The sequence below is a fragment of the Tachypleus tridentatus genome, chromosome 4 (genome assembly GCF_004210375.1).
Source record: "Tachypleus tridentatus isolate NWPU-2018 chromosome 4, ASM421037v1, whole genome shotgun sequence".
Taxonomy (NCBI): Eukaryota; Metazoa; Arthropoda; class Merostomata; order Xiphosura; family Limulidae; genus Tachypleus; species Tachypleus tridentatus.
Window position 1 is genome coordinate 43,650,508 of NC_134828.1, and position 19,889 is coordinate 43,670,396.

Sequence of the window (19,889 nt, forward strand, 5' to 3'; positions counted from 1 at the left end):
TGTGACATTGTTTAGCATTTTGTAAGTAGTGTGACGCTACTAAAAATTAATTGCATTTGGGAATAGTATGCGACAGCTATTTTCAGTACAAAATGTTTGTGCTCTGATTGCCCAGATATGCTTAGATAGGGGATTTAGAATACCCAAGATGAGGATATCCATTGTACTCCATTGCATTAGAAAACAAAATAATATGAATCAACATTGGGTAACAGGGCAGTCTAGAAAGAGAAATGCAACAGTTCACTCCTTTGGTAAACACATTGTGGCATATTGTACAAGTGAGAATCCTCACAAAGATCAATGGCAAAAGCAAACCACATGTCCCCAATAATAGTAGACGGTATAATCCACTTGGATCACCACCTCAAAGAGTGTCTTAACAGTTATCGGCTCATGAAAATAAGGCTTCCAGTTGCACCTCCTTTTCAACTGTTGTATACCATAAGCAGCTATCTAGTAAAATGGATATTTATGCTATTCCATACAAAAACATTCTGGTCAAGTTTCTGAAATTGACAGCTGTGTATCTCTGTATGATCAGATTTTGAAACTGGCTCTAGGAAGCTATTGTTTTTGTACAGTAGATGAATTATGGAAACAAGTAGGGAAGTGTATTATGCTTTAGATACGATAGCCTTATAGTGGATCTCTTTGCAACTAAAACTGTAGCAGTACTACCGTAAAGATACACAATCATTAGATGGAACAAGATTGATTATGGTGGTATGGGTTTAAACAGTATGGTGGGGCAGTTAATTCTCAAGTACATGTGAAAGGCAGCAGCAAAATTTATTTTGCTCTTTGTTCAGAAAATATCAAGATTTGTGTCCTCACCAATGTGAATTTTTGATTTATAACCCTGTAAATTATGATACTGTTCTTTTAAAATTTTCATCATATGATTATTTAAACAAAGAGACAAGGCAACAATTTTTTATTATAATTGACTTTTTGTATATGAATTTCTTTAGGAACTGCTCATAAAATATAAAACTAACATTAAAACGTTTTTTTTATACAGTTGGCCATTAGAGTCTCTTAGGTCAGTTTTTGTGTGTTACTGATCTGTTTGTTTTTTCTTGAGTTATGTTTTTAAAACTGACCTGATTATCACATATGTTAACTTTCATAACCAGGTGTGTTGGTTCAGTACACATATTGTATAGTTTATTGCATTTTAAATTATTTAAATCTAGATGAAACTTTACAGGTTCTTTAAGTTCTGCAACCTAAAATAAGTTATTTTATATGTTTTCTATATGTGCTATTTATATAAATTTTCAACTCTGAAAAGCAATATGTATATATATATCAGTTACTGATTTTTCATATTAAAAATTTTATTCTATAAAACCATATAATTTGGTTTTGACTTTTGAAAACACAGTACAGAATTTTATCCTTATGAGCACTGAGGATCACGAGTAACTTTTATACCAAACCAAATGTTTTAAATTGTTAATCAGAAAGTTTTACTTAAGATACATCACAAGTTTTAAATCCATTTTTATACTAATTTGTATGTTATTTTTGGTTATTTTAGTTACCCAATCAAGCAATAACTTAAATCAATAAGCCTAAGAAACAGCATACATGTTAGCAAATAAAATTTGATAATTATTCCATGAAATGGTAAGGTATGAAACTAATATGATTGTAGTAGAAGTTACTTGTAAACATAATTTCTTCTAGCAACATTATCAAGCTAAGCTTTTACCACTTCTAATCTGTGTTCTTTTTTGAAATGGAAGCCATATTGGCTTTCACAGTTGAAGATAACAGAAATAGAACTTGTATTAAATTTTTAGTTCACTAATCTATTTCTTCTCAAAACTGAGATTTGGCAGTTGTACCACACCATGCCTAACATTATCAGGGAGTATTTGGGAAATCCACAAATATGAATGTTTTTGTTTGAAACATGCTAAAAGCCAAAATAAACTTTTAGATATTCTTTACACATATTATAGAAATACAACTTTTTATTGAATAAGTTTCATCTCTAAAGCATTTTAAAAAATGCAAAAGTCAACTGCACATTTATTTGCTCCAATTTTTTAATTCAGCAGTGCAGTTTTATCTTTGTTGTGAGGCAGATATAATTGAGCATCATAGAATCAATGGGAACTTATCACAATAATAACCTGAGAAAGACGTTTGAAGTTGGTTACTTAATATACATTATGATTATAATGGTCAACTACATTTTAACTCTCATAATTTGTGAGCTTGAGAGTCCTGCTGTCAAATTGCTTGATTGTAGTTTTAATGAAGAAATGAATAAAATAGTAACTTCTAATTTTTAGGTTATCCAGCAGTATGGACAAGAAACTACTGAGCAGTATGGCCAGCAGCCTCAACCAACAGCAGCTACACATCAAGGTCAAGGACAAGTACCTGCAACACAGGCTTCTCAAAACCATCCTACTGGTGTAGCAACCCCATCCACTGAACAGCAGTGGCAATATTCACAACAGACTCCTTACACTCAACAACCTAACCAGTATCAAGGCTATGGATACAGTCAGCAATAACTTTGTGAAAAGTATGAAAAATGGAATGTGTATTTTTAAGTCTGATTACATTATTAATAAAGTAACTTGTAGTTTGTTTTCTTTTAGTTTGTTTTTTTTAACAACTTAGTAATACAGAAGGCCCATATATTTATTTTCTTTCATTATGAAACTTTAAAAACCTTACAGATTTATAAAAAATATAAATAATTATCAGTTTATACCAGATTATTGTACATATCATGTTTCACTTCAGAAACTATAATTTCAACAACTCACAGACATTTCTACAATTAACTAAGTGTAAAACAAAAGAACTTCATTTTATTCTGTTTTGACTATACTCTTCAAAATAATCATGTTTTTAGGAACTTTTTTCTGTGTTTTCATTTAACTGTCTAATTGTTTATGAATAAGTTGTTGATATCGGTATAAGATATTACCAAATCTCTTGACTTCTGCACATTGATCATCTGTAGCCTGAAGTGTCATCATATTCTCAGTTGAAGATAGTGATGAGTGTAGGCTGTGTTAAAGTTTTCTGCATTTGAGAATTAGCATTTTTCCAGTGTACTACAATATTTGCTGATTAACAAGCCAGACAGAGATAATAATGAAACATGCATGTAAGGAATTGTTAATTTATATCTTCAAAATTACTCATTCAGTTTAATAAATCAGTTTTAAACTGTTGTGTATATAAAACATTATCAGTCAGTGACATTAAGCTGTACGAGTTTACCCAGACAAATTTCATGCAGGATATCTCAAGCTTTGGATGGAAGATTTTTAACTCCAGAAGTGTACCCCTAAAATTTACACAAATTTCTATGTAGGAGTGATTTGTATATATAATTTATGTTATATATTAGTTGACCTTAGCCATGATTTAATGAGTGCCTTGGTGCGTACATTCTGATTAGAATTTCTTTAATTCACAATTCGTTGATTCAATATACTGCTGTGTTTTATAAAATTATTAGAAGTGCATCCCTCATTCATAGCTCCCTAGCTCTGATACCATGTTTCATTTTCCCAAAAATCAGCTTCCAGTCCAAAAAGGTCTAGTTTGTTCGTTCACAACTCTTTATTCTCCCCACTGAATGCTACAGATGATCATGAAACGTTCTTCAGCTCAGTAGCTAGATGCTGCATCTAGGCGGGCTCGCGTTCTGGCAGAAAAAAAGCCAGTCTGAGTTGGACTTAACACAAAGGTAAGTGAAGGTAAGTACTGCATGTGAGTATAAGGTTAACTAAAGGTATCTTTTACAAAATTTTTTTTCCTTTGAAGCTGATGGGCATGATGGGTAACAGTGTGTGAAATTTGTTTGTGTTGTTGTGTTTTTTACAGGATGGAGTTGGTTGCTGATGACATGGTTGAAATTTTTTCTTCAGATGGTGATGTCTCCATATGAAAATTTCCAGAAATTTCTAATTGTGCAGATAGTAAATTTTATGTATTCCGAGAGGTAAAGCTGTGTTTTTTGAGTTAATCCATATATCATAAACTTCATTACCAGTCATTACTTTCAAAACTTGTGTTCTGTTGTGTATTGTGTATTTAATGTGCTCTCACTTCAGTCTGATATATTTCTCAAGTACAAAAGTGAACCACTGATTGACTTTTAGAATAATGATCACTTAACACGTTAATTTTTTATCTTATAACAGTGGCTGTTTTCCTTTAAAAATTAACACATTTTAAATTGCACTGTTAGAAACAAGAAATCAAAGCTATATATATTTTCCTTGTAAAGTGCAGTTGTTAGTGTTAGTGTGAAATTAAAAATAATATGCACGATCTTTTAAATGTTATACTTTGGGGGAGGTGCATGTTTATAGTAGAACGTAATGGTGGATATCCATCAACAGAGACATAATCACACAATTTACATTGGAAATGTAAACAAGAAAGCTGCTCACATTAGACATTTACTAAAAGAGACACTGTAGAATGGTTACAGAATGGTTTATCAGTTTTCTTCAAGTTAAATTATGAATATCACTGTAAACCTTAATGACAAATTTACAGTTGTTTAATGGAAAAACAAAAAAAACAACAACTGGTTATTTATTTCACATTATAAGTAAAATATTTTGTAGCTGATGGTCAGATGACCATGTTTTCATTGTCATGGTAGGAGCTTCATATTTATTTGCCACTGCCATCTATAAATTAACACTATACATTTATTACCCATCAAAATAAAGTATGAAGTGTCAGGTTTGAAATGGAGTGAGAGCCTTTACCACCAGCACAAACATCTTCACCAGCTTTTGTACTGTTTTCATTTAATAAACTTGTGGAGCTTTAAATTTTCCTTGGATTCCTGACTAGTTAGTTTTAGTGTTTAAAGTTCCATATTTACAGTGTTTTGAATGCTGCAGCCGCTAAGTATGTTTCTTATTTTACTCATTATATGATCCCAGTATTTACTGTTAACTTTCGTTCTGCTTCTGGTTTGAGAATTATCAAATGGTAAACAATTATCAACATACAATTTTCAATATACTTTGACTTGTTTAACTGAGAAATATGTAAAATATCCAAATGAAAGTGTCCTTGGTGGATAAGTCCCTTTTGTAGAATTCATTGAGTATTCCATAGCTCAGTTGTAAAAAATTCTTGACTCTGTAAAATGTTTATTATTTACTGATGTTTATTAACTTTTGTAATCATTAATGTTCACAGTGAAAAATAGTACTGTAAGATAAACAGACATAACCACATTACTTCATAATGTTTCCCAGAATTGCATATGTAAAACTATTACAGTGAAAATTGTTAATAAAAGTGATCTGCAACACTGAAAAGCTCATTAACATGATTTTGATGTAGGTTACCTTTGATTTATAAACACTTTTTTAAAATTGGACATCACAGCTTTTGGCAAAATTTAATGTTTGTGATTATTTTGATATTGATGATTACCCAGTGTGTTGTACACAGCCTCAAAAAACAGCACTTTTTTGTTATTATGGGAACAAAATTAGTATCCAGAAAATGTTTCTCTGTTTTATTCAGTCTGTGCGTAATGTAACTTCTGTTCCTTTTCAAACGAAGGGGGCAGGGGATCATAAGTTAAGAACCTCTAATCATTGTGTTCAAAATAAAAAATAACTAAAAGTACCAAAACTAAAGTCAAGTTTTCCCATTTTGCTGTGAATTATCATATTTAACATGCTAGAATTTTTAAGTAAATGGGCATTGTATTTTGTTTTTAAACCAAATAATAGTGGATTATGTATTCCTCATGTTTAGATTGGATTTTTGATTTATTTTACATTGATTCTATTTCAATTCGATTTACATTTTTGATTTTATAAAGCAATATAAAAAAATCTTGAATCCCCCCTTCCTCCTCATTTCTTCTGTAGGTAGTTTCTCTTCTGTAATTTATCCACCACCCCTCCAATAAGTACAAAACTTAATGTGAATTATTATCAAATTGTTTTCACTCAGACTAGACTTAATTTTTATAGCCCTCAATCTTGTTTGGTTACAGACTCATCAAATAGAAAATCAGACCATTCTTACCACAACCACATGTCACATCCTCTCTTTCATTTAATATTATATTATAACCAATAGAATGCCAAGGTTTATGTCTTTTAAATGATGTATTATATTTTGTTATTTTCTGAACATAAAATTGTCAATTTCTTTTTAATACATCTTTATTCCCACAGGAAAGATAATGGCTAAAGTGAATGAACTTGTAGCAGCTATTGTTGCACAGTTAGAAAGCCAGGAAAATTACAGTAGTTGTAGAGCATTGTCTGCTTTTTTCATGTTGTTATTCTATGTCCTTTAATGCATTACTACCATTAGTGTAAAAAAGTAGGATTAAGTGTCATTGACAGTTGACTGGAAAAAATAGAAGTACTTTATTTCTTCTTTTTTATGTGTATTCTCTTATTTATTATTATAAAAGTTACTAAAATGTAAAAATATGGATCTTTTTAGGTTAGTTAAGGTTAGATTAGATAAAATAAATAATGACATAATTTGTCACAAGACATGCATGTCAGCATCTCCTGAATAATGTTATTCAATATATAATGTGAGCTTCATGTTCCTTGAGTGATTTATACCTTAGTGATATGAATAATGGTTAGACATGGTTCAAAAGGCAATCAAAAGAGCAATAACATGATAAAATTTAAGTATATATAGATGTATAGTATTATGAAGATAAATCTAGTTAGGATAAATAAATGTAGTTTCATATTACAATTTGAAATCATTCTAGAAATAAAACAAAGGTTATTTAGGTTTATTTTTTTTGGTGGTTATGAGGTTTGTCAAATTAATCAACCTGGTATTTAGAGCTTGGGTAGAAAAAATAACATAAGGTTTTAGAGATCAAGCAAATGAAGTTTGATATTTTTAAGAGGATGAAAAGTTTTTTTATTCTTAACATGAAAATCACTTTGCACGTGTACTAGTAAAAAAAAGGACTGTTATTCACGAACACATCTTTCTTGTTTACTAAAAAAGTCTGATTTTTTGTTATATGAAAGATATAATGTGTACTGAAAGCATTAAATTTGTTATAGTTTTGTTACTACTAACTTTCAATATAGTACATATATCTTCAGTTAGTTAGTTAGTTGTGCTCAGTTTTCTTTTTAAAGGATCACTTATTGGCTGGGACACAATGGCTACATATGCATACTTCCTTTAAAAACAAAAAAAAAGTAATTGTAAAATGACTAATGTGGCCCTGGAAAGTATCACCAAAATAGGCATGGGAGCCAACATGTTAAAAAGTACAAAGTAGTCATGTGGTCAATCATTTTGATTGAGCCAGTGTAAAGAGAGATAAGGAAGTGTAAAGAAGACTTGTAGATAAAATTTAAGGTTGTACATGCATAACTAGAAGACTGTACACTATATAACTGCAGCTTTTGGAATATTAACAACACATGCTTTAAAAAATTAACCATTGGACTTTTGTAACAGATTCTCTTTAAAATTGAATATAAAAACAAAACTGGCTAACTTTCAGTGAAAGAGTTACAGCATAACATAATTGTCATACAGTCTGTGGACAAAGAATTTAATATTATGATCAGGTAATCAGTGGAAATATTTTTTAAACATTTGTATTTGTTATTTTAATCATCTGTTTAACATTGTGCATATGGGCTTGGTTTTTTTGACTAACTCTGTAACCACCATAAAATTACAAGTATTATAACTTCCAATGTAATAAGCCCTGGGGTGGGTTACTAGACAAAGGCAGAGGAAAATTTTGGGTCAGTGGGTGCTGATCCACATATTCTTAATTTCATGGTCAGTATATGTTGATATCTTGAAATGATTGGATGTTACATGAGTCATTGGGTATTGCAAATGTAGTTTCTTCATAACTGAAAAATTATTGTACATTTTTATTAGTAAAATTTTTCTTATAAGAAACATACAGACACATAATTTATCCTTTACTGATTTCAAGTAAATTTAAAAGCAAGTAATAGATATGAGTTATGATCTTGCTGATCTGATTATTTCACATAGCACGTTTAGATAGAGTATTTATTATCAAGTTAATGTACAGCAACAGTTTGTAGTAGAAATATAAGTATAGTGGTTAATATTTCAAAATCATCTGCCTTTCTTCTTCTAGTCAGTGTTTGTATGGTGTTGTGGGTTTTTATATTATTATGGTGGATTGTTGAAGGCATGTTATAATTGGTTGGTTTATCCATGTATCAGATTGGTGGAGATACTTTCTGTAGATTCAACCAGTGGTAGCCACGGGTTACTTATCTGTAATCTAGAATCTTTTCTTAGTAAATCATTTGTTGTGTTAATGTAAAGGATTATTTAATTTTTCTTAGCTTTAAAAACTTGTGTGTCAATAATGCTAGTTTTTTTCCCAGTTTATTTTGTGTTCAGTTGGCATAGTGTGTTCTGCAATGGTTGAATTTTGTACTGCTTTTATGTTCTTTTATTCGTATTCCAAGTCTTCTTCCCATTTCTGCAATGTCTATTTCATTGCAGGAATATGGAATTTCATGAATGACATTTTTGTGTTTCTCGTTGTTATGTTTATGTTTGTTTTTCACCATAAAAGATCTCTGTCTTGTAGGATTTCTACAAGATATTCTGCATTGAATTTTGCAAGTGAGGCAGGTAAAAGATAGTAGTACCAGTATTTTCTTTATCTTTCTGTTGTGGTATTCTTCAGAGTTTTTGATAGAAGAGGAGGTGTAACTGTTCTGTTTAGAGCACCCTATGCTCTTTTGACATTCTGTTTCATATAATATAATTTTGTGTTCATTCTTAACATATATTTGGAAAAGAAATGATAGAGTTCAAAATGTAATTGCACTGGGTTAGCAGAACACTGGATGACAATATATATGTATAAGAAAACATACTAGAAAAATACATATGAAGATTAAATTCAGCTATTTATCATAGAAAGGATGATTATCACATTTCAGGCAAGATGAGAGTAACAAGTAGATACGTTTAGCAGCAACTACAACAACTGATAGACAAGTATACTGTTTTTATTCTCACAATATGTAAAAGTTTATTATATTATGAATACAAGTTGAGAATTTGGGTTCTTACATGTTGTGATCTTCTATGTGATGTTTCATTTGCATTTAGAGCAACAATTATTATTATGCTACTATCAATAGCTCTTTGACCTCTCTTCCTTTTTCTGTATGTTTTGTCAGTTGATTTCTGCTGCAATTTGTCTGCTTCAAGTAGTAGTTCTACAGTTTCATCAAGAGGTCCGATTGCAGGGCCATTATTAGTTTGAAACAAATCGGTACATTTGAAAACACCATGGAAAAGGTTTCAACTTGTTTCTTAAAAAACAGCAATAACATGATTATAAGGGCAGACATGGACAGTCATTTCTGTAGAGCCTAGATTGTGTCATATAATAGGTTTGTGCAAATATCCTTCCCTTTGCATTTACAAGTATCTTTGAAGTTATGATAGAGTACTCCTGATGTTGCTAGACACTTTTGAGTCTATGATGTGACAGATGAGGGTCAAAGTTCAGAGAAATAACCACTGTCGATTAATATATCTGTGTTTTTGAACACAGCACAACTGTAGCTGAAATTTTTCCTTTCTTTGGAATAGCAGTTTTTGGTGAATCATCATCTACTTCAAGTGGATTTTCAAGTTCCTCAAGTTGAATATGGATGACATGCCCATGCTTCCACATTGCTAGCAGCAGTCATTTCATTTGAAGGTGATGTCTGAGAACCATTGATAAACCTTCATCTTCAGCATTGTAAAGCACTTCTTGGGCAATATATAAGTTTTCTTATCCCTTAAAAAGGATTGAAAATCAAAATCATTTCATGTACATCTTGATCATCTGAGAATGGTGGAATTGACTGAACATCTACACTTTGTGCACTATCTGCTGCCATGTTAAATTGCACATCCAAATCTTTTCTTTCTGTAACTTGATCTGCAGGATAGACTGTTGCATCAGCTGACTACCAATCACCATCATTCTGTCATGGTGAAATAATCTCCTTCAGGGTGTGATCTTTGAAAGTGGGGTGCATATGGGTTGGAATGAATTTCCTCCAGATGGATCTTGTGTGTGACAAGATTTATTTACATATTGCAAAGTAGTAGTTATGTATGTTTTCTACCTACTAGCCTACTGAAAAAACTGATTCTACAACATAAGTATCAGTCACTTCAAGATGACAGAGTGTCTGACTGAAGTTCTTCATATAGATAGAGAAGCCAATGATGCAAGATGCAACAATACAATATCTGCTCTAGCACTGCCTTGACAAAAAGTGTTGTTTAGTCAGAATATATCCTAGTTATCTCTGTACAAAATTGTGCCAGGTGACAAAAAATAGACTACTAAAGTATAATATCCTTTTATGCAGAGATGCCTTGCCAGTGAGAAATGTTAAACATTAGTACTGGGAAACATACTGCTTCATACTAAATGTCTGTCTCATTGACTAGTCTCAAGTGGTTGTAGGCACTGTGTACGCTTATTGTTTGTTTCTCTGCATGTGTAAAACATATGATTGACCACTTTCTTTAAGTTAATGAAAATGATCGTGATTACAACATAAGTATCAGTCACATCAAGATGACAAAGTGTCTGTCTGAAGTTCTCCTTCGTATAGATGTAGAAGCCAATAATGCAAGATAAAGCTCTCTTCTAGAACTGGACTGAAATGTACATCTTGTGAAAAAACATTTTGACATTTTGTAGTATCAGCTTCTGTGATGCAAATCCTCATTAGAGGATCATTCACTGAAGGCCCAGTGATATCTTTGAAGTGGATATTGTACCAGTCTGTAGATACATCTCATTGGTGTTGTACATAATTGGTAATGTATTTGCTGTAAGTGGAATTTATAACAATCAGCAGTTTTGGCAGATTTACATGCAATGGATTTATAATCATGACTCTTTCTTGAGTTTCTCTTATTTATAATCATGACTTTCTCAAGTTCCCTTTTTTTTTCTTTTTTTAATGCATCTCTGATATTGTTCTAATCTTCTTCTCCATCTCCCACATGGATTTCAAAAATCTCTTGACAGGTATGCTGAACATTTTCTCAAAAGTCTTGAAGAACATCTCTTCATAGTGTTTTCCACTGTTGTAACAATTGCTGTACCATCCTCTGCAATGAGGACAAGGATTTTTGGGATGGTTTCGGATTTAAGGACACTTTCATAAGTACTTTTTAACAGATGAAAGTTATGTATTTAAAGCCCAGCCAATTTTATGGTCACAAAATTAGCAATATACATCTTATTTTATTTTTCTATTTTCCTTTGAATTTTGTCCAAATTAGTATTCCTACAATAAAATTTCTAAATCAGTAGGTGAATGTGGAGGTGATGTTACCCTACCAAATTACATGATGCACAGGCTACTGGTGAACATATCTCATGAAATGTTTTATAATTATTTTTTTATTTTACCTAATCTAACCTAAAAATTCCTAGTTTTTACATTTTGTTTACTTTTATAATAAGAAATAAAGAATACACATGAGAAACAAAAATAAAGAACTTGGGTCTTTTTTGTTTTCACTTTTGACTGTTGATAACACTTAACCACACTGTTTACACTACTACACAGAATAATAACATGAAAAAAATAAAAACAGATAATGTCCCACAACTATCATAGTTTTTTTGGATTTCTAACTGTATGATGAGATTTTGAAATTCAGCCAAGCTCTTTGATATATTTCCTGTGGAGATAAAGTTCAAACTAGAAGTAAGGTAGGCAATTCTATGTGCAGAAAACAATAATGTGCCATTTGATAGATTAAGACTGTAGCTTTCTAACTGATATAGATAATATTGTATTAAACATAAAAGAGAGAATGTGACAGGTGAGCATGGTGAATTTCTATGAAAAAACGGCTCGTTTGGGTTGAGAAAATATTTTACATAGAAGAGCGAACAACTTTCTTTGTGAACCTGACGATGACCGAAGAAGGTCGAAACGTTGTTCGCTCTTCTATGTAAAATATTTTCTCAACCCAAATGAGCCATTTTGCATATAAATTTCTCAACAAGTGGATTTCTCGACATCACTGATGGTGAATTTCTGTTTGATGGTTCAGTAACTTAATAAGATTGAAGGCAATGCTTTGCCTGAGCAATGACAACATTATAATAAGTAATATACATCAAGTTTCATATTTTAATAAATCAGAGAAGAGGGGATACCTAGAGAGCAAATGCCACAATTCTCACAGTAGAAGAAATTAAGTTATTTTTTTTTATATTCCCTTATAAATGAAGAACCTAAAAAGTTGCATAATTTTAAACTTGGATTATTAGATATGGTTTTATGCTAAATTTATTTAACATAATAGGAAAGTAGTTTAATTTTGAATGTAAACCACTTAAACCTAGTATGTGCACATAATGAAGTTCTTTCTGAAAGAGTGAACTGTAACTATTTGTTCACCATCTGAAAACAAATACAATAAGTAATGTTGTGTTGCTTTTCATAACACTAACATACAATGTAAGAAAAATATAAAGAAACTATGGTATGGCATGGCCTGGTGGTTAGAGAGCTCAACTTGTGATCTGAGGGTCATGGATTTGAATCCCCATCACACCAAACATGCTTGCCCTTCCAACTGTGGGGGCATTGTAATGTGTGATGGTCAATCCTGCTAATCATGTGTAAAAGAGTAGTTCAAGAACTGGCAGTGAGTTCTGATGACCAGCTGCCTTCCCTCTTGTATTACACTCCTAAGTTAGGTCAGTTAGTGCAGGTAGCCCTCGTGTAGCTTTGCACAAAATTCATAAAACAAGCAAAAAATTAAATTTAGTATTCCAAGTAAAACATTATGTATTGAATTTGTAAATATGCTGAATGTTAACAATTTTCCTTACTACTGTTTCTTGAATATTTAAGAATGTTTTCATACAAACATACATTATGTATGTGTGTACATACACACACACACACACACACACATATAAAACCATTTTCATTTCTCCATCCCCTAATTCACACTTTCAGCATCTGAAAAATGTGGAGCAGGCAGTGCCACTGAGTTATTATAAATAATACAGTAATTGAATATTTAATTTCATCAAAAGCTGAATAAGTAAATTAGGATATCGTTCAGGTGAAGATTAATTTCAAATGTAGTTTGATTACAAGATCATTAAGTTATATAAATATTAATGATAGTGAGTAAACAGTTCAAAAGCAAGAGCTTGATGAAAATTAAAATGATAGTAATTTATGTAATTCATATTAGCAATGAAAATCATATATGCCATGAGCCAGGTAAACTTACTTTTGTTCTTTGACTTAATAAACTAGTGATTGACAAACTTATGGCCACAGAAATCATATTTGTGGGACTTTTTTTTATATTTCTCACATATACAATTCATGCAGTGGCCTCTCCGTAGTCTCTTTTGTCTCTTATTACAAAGTCTTTGAAATGAAGTGCATTATCAATCCCCAATAATTTGAATAAAATATCAAATTACACCTCTCTCTCTTTTGTGTGTGTGTGTGTAATAAAAAGAATTATAAACAGTAATAAAGCAGACACCTTGTCACTTACCAGCTTGGTGTACAATATTATACCAACTCTTCAGTTTCATATATAAGCACTAATATCTTATAAATGCCCCCAAACCTGAAGCAAAAACAGGTGATATTTATTCAGTATCCCAAAACAGTATTAGATTTTTAAGGTGAATTTTTGTTTATAGTGCAAACAAAAATGTAAAATAGCAAATTATTATTTTGCAGGCACTACATAATGTGTACATGATGGTAGTGATTTACATGCATGAGAAATAGTAGGCTTCACTGTTGTTGCTCAGACCACTTTCAGTGACTTTGTTAAAAGGAAATGTGGAATAAATATTACCATAAGTATCAAACTGTTGCATGTAAAGTGCTGGATTTTTAATGGAAAATGTGGAGCAAGTATATCTGTTTGTTGTTTAATTTATTTAATCAAAATGAACTCCTTTGGACTCAGTACACTTCTGTTGTTACTCTATAAATACCATCTTTAAAGAATTGGATTGGAGATCCTTTGATACATTGAAGTTTTTGAAGGCACTTTTAATTGGCATTTGGTTTATAAACATTTTTTCTTTTAAAAAAGTGATAATCTGTAAGGGATAAATGTAATGTATATGAGGGATGAGGGAAAGTTTTGTACTGAAGTTCGTTTAGTTTTTGGACAATAACACGAGACATGAGGTCGAGCATTGTTAAGAAGTATGGGTCCACTGAGATTGACTATTGCTAGTTTTTGTGACAACTTTTGATGCATAATTTCAGGTTCACAACAATATTTCTCTACTGTGATTGTTTCTCCTCAGAATGAATAATGGATCACAAGTTTCGTAGGGTAAAGAGCTGTTTTTGGTAGTTCTTCATAATCAAGCCACTGTCTGAATCATCACTGATTGTCATAAAGAATCCATTTTTTCATCACAGGTGACAATTCTGTGGAGCAACAGGTCATTTTTGTTGTGAAGTAAGGAATGAAGAACAAATTTCAATTTGTCTTGTTTGACGATTTTCAGTCATTTCATGAGGTACCCATTGATTGAGCTTTTTTACCATATATTTGCATCAAGATGTCAGGAAACTGTTGAATAATGAACATTAAGTTTGTTGGCAAGTTCTCATATGGTTTGCTAGGTATCTGATTCAACTAAAGCCTTCAATTTTTCCTCAATAATGGCTGCCTGAGAGCAGCCAGGAGGCTCATTTTCAAGGTTTGTGTCACCAGAGCAAAATTTCCTAAACCAGTGCTATGCTGTGCATTCATTAGCTTTACCAACACCAAATGCATGACTGATATTATGAACTGCTGTCACAGCATTGTGACCAATCTTGAACTTAAATGGATTATGGTAAGCAGTAGCAGGAGAACTGCTTTAGACTTTACAGCTTTCTACAGTAAAGCTTTCTGCTGTGAAATCTAACTATAGAGCTACAGTCAAGATGCATAATTTTCAAACAAAGCCTGATCATACTTGGCACTGTGGGTTGTAAAGACAGGAGGCTTCAAAATCAATATAATATACACAACCTCTGCAATTTGTACTGATCAGTATCTATTGATTTTATCTTATCAGTCTCCAGGAAAGAACCAACTTTATATAAGGCTATTTTCTTCAAAGGAGAAACATAGCTTTGAAAGTTTTCCCTGGCATGGCAAGCTCTGGGTAGTAAACATGCATTATGTATTGCTGGGAATGCTTCCAGAAGAGCTGCTATAACATTTTGCAGAAGTAAGTGATAGAACTTGATAACCTCTATTACTTGCAAAGTTAAAAGGATATAATGTTTAGGCCACTATCTCCATCAAAGATCAAGCATTAATATTCTTTGGTTCAATACAGCACACTATCTTACACTATTAAATGCTTTTATAACTGCCATAAATTTCATGATTTTGTCTGTGAACGTTGTAAATTTTTTACCAAATATTTATTAGTGCCCAAATAGATCTAGGTTCTCCAGTTCCTCCTTCCAGAGCTACTCATTGGTTACTTTTGTAATCCCTTTACAAGTGAAATCAACACTAAATGTTTGTTTCCTCATTTCTGCTACTTCTTGATGTCTGGAATTGCTCATTTTTGGAGGAAGTAACGTACCTGGTGCTCTGAGGAAATCTTATGGCAATAATGAGAAACCATCTAGTCCAACAAGTGTCAGTAGTTTCCAACATCAACCTATATTTTGAAAGGATACAGACTTAATACTTGAGTACAATATATCTACTACTTTAGTGTTTCATTCAGATGCTGTGATAGTTTTGCAGGTGACTCATCGTACCTACAGATGCTGAACTTCTAAATAATGGTGGAAGTGTTTGAAATATACTTCAACTACAAACTTTTTTTTGTCATTTAATAGTCATCAACATTTCTATAATTAAAGATAACACATCTCTGATTCTACTCATGACATTCAAAAACATGCTGGATCAGCAGATAAAAGAACTTAAAAATCAGGAAAGAAAACAAAGTGTTTTACCAAGTCAAATAAAACTACTTGAGTTTATTTTTTAGTCTAGCTTTTCTCTAATTCTACCATCACTGGCATCAGTATCCAGGAGTATTGTCTTCCTGAGAATAAATCAGTCATAAGAGCTAAAGCACATTTCAGTTACTGAAATGCTTGGTTATATTTCCAGTTTGTTTAAAATGCATACTAGCATTAGTTAGAGCATTTACGTTTATAATTAATTAAAACAAAAAAGACAGCAATATGATGCAAGTTCTAGAAAGCTGTGTAGTTATTTCAGACAAAGATTGAGGACAGTCCTTAAACTCTAGAATCAGTAGACCTTGCTCTTGCTGATATTGTGAATAACTAACTCCACATGTTCATACACATATATGGATGTACATTTTCTTTATTTTAAATGCAGACATACCATGGTATTTCAGTGGATAAAAAAAGTCATATTCTCAAATTCACAGCAACAGATTGAAACCTTTAACCAAACTCCAAGTGTAGCATTTATATAAACAAATATGGGATATCTTGACTATTACAACCACCTCAGTAAGCTCCTTCAGCATCTTAGAAGTGGCTAGTTATATTACAAAGAAAGAATGGTGTGCCATGAAATGCACATGCAACATATTGAATGCTGAAACGGGGTTAGTTTTAACACATAACTAGCCAGCTCTAGCATGTTTAACCAGTAGTCATCTTCTAGCACATTCAGACGCATATTTTTTGAGGCATAGGGAAGGTGTTAATGCATGCAACTGCTTTCACATGTCTAAACCAACACAACACCTTAGTTTCTACCCTTTTCTTTCCATCATCACTGGAAACGACCCAATTATTCTAAATATCAGCCCTTCAAATTTTTCAGCTGTTATATTAATCTGTTCACTTTCTAATTTTTAGAAACTTGTCTAATTATATCTGATACAAGACAAGTAAATAATATTGATATATTTTTTAATTTTTAAGTAGCGTCAGCATTCCAAATAAATGTTTTTTTAGTAGCTAAATGTTAAAATAATTTTCAGCATTTTTTATATTTAGAACAGAGGTGTGATAAAGTATTTTCAGTTATATTAATGATGAATTACAAATCTGGTCGGTGTGGAAATATAATTTTAGTTTTTGTGCTTCATCTGACACACTAACAGAACCTGTTGTGTATTGTTCAGAGACAACCAGTAAGAAATAAGTTTGTAAAGTCATATACTTTGTAACATATGAACAACATTTAATACAATTACAACTTTATACAAGAAAAGCTAATCTGTAGACCAAGACTGGAGTCTAGGAGTTCCTTATACAAAGATGATTTTTTTTACCTTTCTCCCCCAATTATTTTCTGTTTGAGTTTATGACTCTGAAATAAAATAATCACAGAATATACAGCAATATGAAGATTCATAATCAACATCTAAGATTTGTAGTGCAAATAGCTTATGTTAATGTCCAAACCAGATTTAGTTTCAGGTTCATAATTATTTTATCATGTAACATTAAAAAAAAAAGAATAAATTAATTTGAAAGTGAGTTTTTTAATAGTAATATCAGTGACTATCCCTAAAGTTTTAGGTTGATGTGTTTAAGATACCCTTAGCAACAGTGTTGCATGGGTAGTTAGTACTTCTCTCCTTTGGATTTAAACCTGGAACATATCACACATCAAACAAGTGCTCTGTTATCTGAGTTAAAGAGTTAAACTGCTTAGATGGGCAACAACCATAGGACATTAAAAATAGTTTTGTTTATAGCTAGAATTAATCCAAATGGAAGCCCCCCGCTAGTACAGCGGTACGTCTTCGGATTTACAACGCTAAAATCAGGGGCTCGATTCCCCTCGGTGGGCTGAGCAGATAGCTCTATGTAGCTTTGCTGTAAGAAACACAAACAAACAAACAACCGATCCAAATGGAAATTATTAGAATAAAGAATTTTAAAAATATATCCAAGTATAAAGTATCAATTGTCATAAAAAAATTGTATGTTGTGGTTGCTGGATGAATTTGTAAACTCTACCTCTTTAAGGTAGCTATTCACATAAAATTACATTGTTGGGAATACTGAGAATTCATTCACGTTTAAGTGTGATTACTTCCTAACACTTCATGTGGAATATCCAGCTTGGGAAGTAATCTTTGGCATCAACATTATTCATACCTGTCATTTCAGAAGTGAATGTTGAACTTTGTTTACATGCACAGCTTTTCAAATAGCAGGGTTCGCGCCCGCGTCGCGCTAAACATGCTCGCCCTCCCAGCCGTGGGGGTGTATAATGTGACGGTCAATCCCACTATTCGTTGGTAAAAGAGTAGCCCAAGAGTTTGCGGTGGGTGGTGATGACTAGCAGTTGTCTTACACTGCTAAATTAGGGTCGGCTAGCACAGATAGTCCTAGAGTAGCTTTGTGCGAAATTCCCAAACAAACAAACAAATTCAAATAGCAGGCGTGCGAAAATTATCAGTACATATGTATATATATAAGAATTCCCTAATATTATTATCTCATTTAACTGTGCTGGCAATTCATTTCACTGACAACACTGATTATCTCTAGAAATCATTTAGTGAAGTTGCATGAGTTGTAATAAAAAAATATTTCCTTTTTGAATACAATTTACAGACATTTATCATACCAATTTTGGAAATTTGATATACTAAAATTAATGAGTTTTGTATTTCTTTGAATATATTTTTATCTCTGAAAGTATATGCACAAAATTTAAAATTGGATTATTTTGTAAAGATTTTGAACTGGTCACAGTTTGATTATTACTGTATATTCAGTCATATTGGTAAAAACTCATAGATGGGTGCCTTCATACACATACCCTCAAGGTCTCCTACAACGCTAAAATCGGGGGTTCGATTCCTCTCAGTGGACTCAACAGGTAGGCTGGTGTGAATTTGCTGTATGAAAACACACAAAAGGTCTTCTAACTAGTGTGGAGTGTCCACATTTATTCCTAGGAACTCTTTCACTGTTCCATCAGTTAGCAAACATAGATAATTATACCTTGCCTGTCAATAGATAAAAGACTGGTTGTTACGACTACAGTGCTGCACCTAGTGTCTAATAGATCCTTCACTTTCTTGTTCTTGAGATAGTCTATACCTGCTGACGTGATTTGTTGTCACCTCTGTTTTTGCATATACAAACTAACAAACAATATTCAGTCTTCTATCTGTCGTGGAACTGAATATTTTAACGACGGTCCAGATCCACAACGAGTGAATTAAATCTGAGTTGATATTGTTAAACTTCTACTAAACTAGCTAGCTAGTAATTCTTACGCTCTTACAAGCAGGCTTTTACCAATAAAGATATTTAATGCCCTTGTAGAAATACTAACGTCCAAAGTTAATTCACTGAAGTTAAACTTTTTGTAATTTCGAAATCTACAAACTTTTCTGATCCAGTATTTGTTGTTTTCCGATTAATAAGCGTTTATCACAATTACAGCTTCCGAGGCTCTAGTATACTGTAGCACACCGATATTATTGCTGACGCCCCACGCCCATGGCTACCTTTTATATTCATTAGGCGAGATTCTTGAAATTTCAGCTTGTAATCTTACTGGTAATCACTAGTATTCTAATTACACACATCGTACGTTGTTGATTCTTACGCCGCAACTTTCGCTATACACATTTAACGATAAACTTTACATGCATTTCTAAATACATATTAAATTGAAACAAATATAGATATTAAAATAAATATACATTAGTGAATCCGTCATTGTAGGTAGTTTCATCTTATTTACATTAAGATTTCTGCTGTTGCTTGTTGATAATGGGCTTGCATTCCTTTTCAATGTGCCCTATTTTAAAACAAATATAACCTCTTTTTTCCTTTGTCTGTTAA

The 19,889-nt window shown here is 32.1% G+C and overlaps 1 protein-coding gene across 3 annotated transcripts in view; it reads left to right on the forward strand.

The window, feature by feature from the left end:
• Positions 1-4,837, forward strand: part of LOC143248985 (far upstream element-binding protein 1-like) — a 100,029-nt gene extending 95,192 nt beyond the window's left edge. For all 3 annotated transcript variants that reach the window (XR_013027312.1, XM_076498077.1, XM_076498078.1), the window contains 2 exons: positions 2,310-2,548; positions 3,868-4,837. Coding sequence is in view for 2 of the 3 variants with exons in the window: in XM_076498077.1 (XP_076354192.1) it covers positions 2,310-2,537 (228 nt within the window). In the remaining variant the exon portion in view is untranslated. The remainder of the gene's footprint in view (positions 1-2,309; positions 2,549-3,867) is intronic.
• The last annotated feature ends 15,052 nt before the right edge of the window (positions 4,838-19,889 follow it).